The 6000-nt window shown below is 49.4% G+C and overlaps 1 protein-coding gene across 1 annotated transcript in view; it reads right to left on the bottom strand.

Annotated features, from left to right (window-relative positions):
- CRTAM (cytotoxic and regulatory T cell molecule) overlaps nucleotides 1–6000 on the bottom strand; it is a 28062-nt gene continuing 22062 nt past the window's right edge. Inside the window, exons 12-13 of the mRNA XM_084807217.1 lie at nucleotides 5368–5457; nucleotides 1–360 (exon numbers count right to left, since the gene is read on the bottom strand). Coding sequence (XP_084663343.1) covers nucleotides 227–360; nucleotides 5368–5457 — 224 coding nt within the window. The 3' untranslated portion in view covers nucleotides 1–226. The remainder of the gene's footprint in view (nucleotides 361–5367; nucleotides 5458–6000) is intronic.

The raw sequence follows: 6000 nt of genomic DNA, 5'->3' as shown, positions 1-6000 counted from the left end.
AAAGCTCATTTATAGTATGGTTATCTTTTTATTTGAAATATGAATATTTCAAGTAGAATTCCACATTTCGGAGTCTGCACTGCAGCTCTGCAATCCTTTTGAAAATGTTGATTCTTGAAGAGATTTTTGCAGAATGAGGCAGTGCAGAATAAATATAGAGAATGCCGCCCAGCGCCATTATATACAGTGAAATATTGTCAGTAGGGTCGGGGTGGTGGTGGTGGTGTTACAGATCAGTTTCTTTAATGTAGGGCAATTGTTTCTCAAAGACAGATGAATCTTGACTCTCTTCTGAATTCTTTGATGTCCTCATACATGAACCTTTAATTACATACTTTTTGCTGGTCTTCCAAGTGACTACTGGATAAAATAAACACATATTATGTATTGATATTTTCTTCCTTCAAACAAGCAGGGGTGCTTATTTTGGCCATATATTAACCACATGACATGACCTCTGCTACACATATCCCGAATAAGAGGCCATTCAGACAATATTTTAACCTACCTGGACCATAAGATTGGCCATAGAGGCCTTGGTGTCTGGCCCAGCATTAAGAGGTACCATGTTGGCAGGTACTAGGAACAGGTCTTATCAGTGGTGGCCCCACATCTGTGGAATTCCCCCGAGAACTTCATTTGGCCCCCTCTCTTGTGGCTTTGAAACAAACCTTAAATCCCTTTTATTCCACCCAGCCTTTACTGAACTTAATGCTGGCTCCCTACATATATATTTTATTCTGATGCCGTTAAAAAAATTATACTGTTATTTATTGTATTGTAGCATTTATTTTGTTGTCAGCCATCTTTGAGGACTTGCTCTAAAATAGCCTTCCCCAACCTGGTGCCCTCCAGGTGTTTTGGACAGCAACTCCCTGCATCCCCAACCATTGGCCATGCTAGCTATTGCACATGGGATTTGAAGTCCAAACATATGGAGGGCACCAGGTTGGGGAAAGCTGCTCTAAAAGGTGCGATATAAAGGGCATTTCTACATGAGGCTTTTATCCCACACCTTTACTGAGGCTTCTGCTTCTGGATTCTTTGTGGGATCAAGTTCGGCTCCTTCACACGTATTTTTTCCAGGGTTTATCTTTCTCTGCCTTTCTATATGTTTCATTATACAGCCACTAGATGGTGGTGTGGTATAGCAGAATTGTGCTATTGGGAGGTTTCATAGCACAATTCGGGATATAACAGACTTTTCTCTTTAGGACCCCACCCACACCTAATGGTTGCAAAGCACGGGAGAGGCCCTAGAGATGACGACATCATATAAAGGGCCCTCAAACTACCATGAGTGAGCAATCATGAGTGCACAATAAAAGCCTCGTGTAGAAAGGTTCAAAAGCACATTTCACCACTGAAATTCTACTCAGGAGGAGGGTAGAAAGTGGGGGTGGGGGTGATTGAGTTGGGGCCTTGGGTTTGTGTATTCCTTTCTCTTGTTTTCCTCAGTGCAGGGAGAAGACACCAAGTGAACCAGAATATCCCACATTCAGATAGATACACCCACAAATTTAAATGATCAGCAGATTCCAGGCATTTGAAATCATATCTGGACATAGGTGAATGGCCTTGAACGATGTGCAGTCTTGTGTTTTGTAGTGAAAGTTTGTTCTCATGGGTGAAATCCAGATCCGGAGATTTGAAACTAGCATATCCCTGAGATGCATAAAATCAGAACGCAAATATGATTGCACTTTTGCATCTGGAAGATCTACTGACGACGACCCCTTTGTTGCCAATCAGGCTAGAGTGCTGATGAGGCAAGCAGGGTTCACCCTTTGAAATGAGACACAAGGGGTTGTGGGAGCTCTACTTGCGTACATTGGTATGTGCACAGAGCCCCTGCGGATGCCAGATGTGCAACCAACATGGGAGTGTGGCCAGCACATGCACCAGTGGGGGTTGGGGATATATAACGCAACCCTGTGACCTCTTCACATGTTCTTTCAAAAAGTGAGCAAATTTGGCCCAATGGGCCGCCAGGTGGTAAAACGGCCATGCAATTTAACACATTCACACTTGCACTGCTTAATTCAAATCCTGCTCCCCCGCCCCCAGCACACACAAACATGCATTTCTGCTCTATATCCTTACCATGTTGCCGCCACCAACACCAGGCCTTCCCTGCGGACTTCTGCCTGGCATTATTTTTATGGGGATTTTTTAGTTGTTGTTGTTGTTTAATTTCTGGGGGATTCTGTTGTGTTTTTAGGGGGCATGTGTCCACCTCATGGAGGCAGTGGGGGAGTTGGGGGCCAGAACATACCGAGGCTGGGCGGCAGGCACTGGCGGAGCACTAGGGGCAGGCCATGCCAGGTAAGGGGAACAAGGGAGAGATGTATAGTATCTGTCCCCTGCTCCGGGCCTGTCCAGAGCCAAAGGATGGCTGGGGGAGGCGTGACCCCATCTTCTGGCCTTCGTTTGCTGCTCTGCAATGCCAGGTCTGTTACCCAGAAAACCTCCCTCATCCATGACATGATCCTGGATGAGGGTGCAGGCCTGGCATGTATTACGGAGACCTGACTGGCCGAGGCTGCTGCTCCAACCCTTGCAGCCATGTGTCCAGCCGGATTTTCGTATGCACAGCAGCCGAGGGCTGGGGATTGGGGAGGGGGAGTGGCTGTTATCTACTGAGAGTCCTTGGTCTTCACCAGACCCCCTCTCCGGGAGACCAAGGTTGCTGAGTGCATGTACTGGAGGATGGGCCCGAAGGGCAGTCTGGGGATTCTGCTCGTGTACCGTCCACCCCGCTGCACGACTGACTCCCTGGCCGAGGTGCTTGAGGTGGTCTCCAATGTGCGTGTGCAGTCCCCTAACTTATTGGTGTTGGGGGACTTCAACGTACATTCGGAGGCCATCCTCACAGGAGCACCTCGGGACTTCATGGAGAGCATGGCTTCCTGGGAGCTGCACCATATTCTTAACCGGGCCCATCCATGTAGCCGGTCATGCACTAGACCTTGTGTTTTTCTGGAGAAGCGGGGAGTGATCTGGAAGTCAGGGGTATATCCACCACCCCCTTGTCATGGTCAGATCACTATCTGGTGATGTTGGACTTCTCGGTTCCACAACCCCTCCACAGGGGTGGAGAACCCATTAAAATGGTCCGCCCCAGGCGTCTTATGGATCCGAATGGATTCCTGAACGTGCTTGGGGATTCTCTGGAGCACGCCAACGGCCACTCGGTCGAGACCCTGGTGGGTGGCTGGAATGCCGCAATCACTGGGGCATTATATCTGGTGGCTCCAAAACGCCCTCTCCCCCTGAACAGGGCTCGGACTGCACCATGGTTCAATCCACAGTTACGAGCTCTGAAACAGGAGGTGAGACGGCTAGAGCGCTGGTGGTGGAAGTCTCGCTCCAAAGACGATCAGACACAGGCTAGAGCTGTATCTTCAGCTTATCACGTGGTGGTGAAGGCAGCAAAAAAGGAATATTATGCTGCCTCTATCGCATCTGCAGAGTGCTGTCCCAGGAGGCTGTTCCAGGTGGTCCGGAGCCTGGTCGGTCCTGTGGCTCCGGAACCACTGGAGCATTCTAAGGCCTCCTGTGAGGCCTTGGCAAGGCACTTTGCAGATAAAATTGATAGGATAAGGAGTGTTACTCCACATGTTGTGGATACAGTTAGTGAGCAAGAGGCAGCCTGTGGCAAACTGGTTTTGTGGGATCGGTTCCAGCTTCTTCCTTCTGATGAAGTGGACAAGGTGCTTTCATCTGTAAGGCTGACCACCTGCTTACTTGATCCTTGCACATCTTGGCTCATTATGGGCTGCAGAGAGAGACTGGGTGAGGGGATCAGGGTGGTGGTGAATTGAGGAGGGAGTGATGCCATCAGCCCTCAAGGAGGCAGTGATAAGACCGCTCTTAAAGAAGCCCTGTTTGGATCCCAAGTTCTGAACAACTTTCGCCCAGTCTCAAAACTGCCATTTTTGGCAAGGTGATTGAGCGGGTGGTGGCGATGCAGTTGAAGGCACACTTGGAAGAAACCAATTTTCTAGACCCATTTCAGTCAGGCTACAGGCTTGGGCATGGGACAGAAACAGCCTTGGTCGCCTTGGTGGATGATATGAGGAGGGCTCTGGATAGGGGTGAATGCTCCTTCCTTGTTCTCCTCGACCTCTCAGCGGCTTTTGATACCATTGACCACGGTATCCTCCTGGACCGCCTGGAGGGGTTGGGTATTGGAGACACTGTATTGCGGTGGTTCCGGTCCTTCCTCTCCGGCAGGTACCAGAGGGTAGCACTGGGAGAGGAGGTTTTGGACCCGTGGCCACTCACTTGTGGGGTGCCACAGGGTTCCATCCTCTCCCCGAAGCTATTTAACATCTATGTGAAGCCGCTGGGAGCTATCATCAGGAGGTTTGGGGTGCAGTGTCATCAGTATGCAGATGACACGCAGCTCTACCTCTCGTTCAAATCTTCACCAAGGTTGGCCGTAGAATCCCTGTCCAAATGTCTGGAGATGGTGAGTGGCTGGATGGGGAGGAATAAGCTGAAGCTGAACCCTGACAAGACTGAGGTACTTTTGGTGGGAGACAAGAGGAGGCTGGGGGATGTTGACCTGGTGTTGAATGGGGTACAGCTACCCTTGAAAGACCAGGTCTACAGCCTGGGGGTCATTTTGGACTCCCAGTTGTCCATGGAGGCTCAGGTGTCAGCTGTGAGCCAGACAGCGCTGTATCAACTCCATCTGATACGGCGGCTGCACCCCTTCCTTCCTGACCATCTGCCCTGGTCTCCTCTTGTTTAGACTACTGTAATGTGCGCTATGTGGGATTACCCTTGAAGACGGTTCAGAAGCTGCAGCTGGTACAGAACGCGGCGGCTCGCCTGATTAAAGGCAGCCGCCGGCGAGATCACATCACTCCAGTGCTGAAGGAGATGCACTGGTTACCAGTTGTTTTCCGGGCCAAATTCAAGGTGTTGGTTTTGACCTTTAAAACCCTATATGGTTCCGGCCCAGCCTGTCTTAAGGAGCGCCTCCAGCAACACCAGACAGGCCACTTAACAAGATCAGCCTCGGATGGCCTTCTCTCTGTCCCATCAGCCAGGACAGCTAGACTGGTGGGGACGAGGGAGAGGGCCTTCTCTGTGGTGGCCCCCACTCTGTGGAACTCCCTCCCTAAGGAACTCCATCATGCCCGCTCTTTAATGAGCTTCCGCTGTGCATTAAAAACGTGGTTATTCAGGCAGGCATTTGTGGTGGGTTAGGGTATTGTAGAAAATGTTTTTATTGTAGAATTTTATTGTTTTAAACTGTTTATTATATGTTGTACATTGCCCAGAGTGGCTGGGTGACCAGCCAGATGGGCAATTAATGAATTAAATACATACATACATACATACATACATACATACCATGCCCATGCCCAGTCTTCTCTTGTCTGTGATGGTCTTCATTTGGCTTGGATCTGTTGCTCTCCAGGGTCTGTTCTGAAACATCGTTTTCTATGGAGATGACATCCAGAAAGGAAAACAGTCAGCTGAAGTGCGTTATACCATATTGCTTCACAAAGAGGCAGACATGGGCAGAAGTAAGCCCCATTGAGTTCAATAGGACTTGCTCCCAAGGAAGTGTGTATATCCTTCCTCTTGTATGTGGTGAATACATTATTTGAACATAGAATCATAGAATAGTAGGGTTGGAAGGGGCCTACAAGGCCATCAAGCCCAACCCCCTGCTCAGTGCAGGAATCCAAGTCAGAGCATCCCTGACAGATGGCTGTCCAGCCTCGTCTTGAATGCCTCCAGTATGGGAGAGTCACCACCTCCCTTGAGAAGTGGTTCCATTTTCGCATTGCTCTAACAGTCAGGAAATTTCTCCTGATGTTCAGCTGGAATCTGGCTTCCTGTAACTTGAGCCCATTATTCTGTGTTCTGCACTCTGGGATGATCGAGAAGAGATCCTGGCCTTCCTCTCTGTGACAACCTTTCAAGTACTTGAAGAGCCCTATCATATCTCCCCTCAGTCTTCTCTTCTCAAGGCTAAAC

This window comes from Heloderma suspectum, chromosome 6 (assembly GCF_057233095.1).
Source record: "Heloderma suspectum isolate Gila_16-S chromosome 6, 16-S_ref, whole genome shotgun sequence".
Classification (NCBI taxonomy): Eukaryota; Metazoa; Chordata; class Lepidosauria; order Squamata; family Helodermatidae; genus Heloderma; species Heloderma suspectum.
This window is presented reverse-complemented; position numbering and strand designations above follow the sequence as displayed.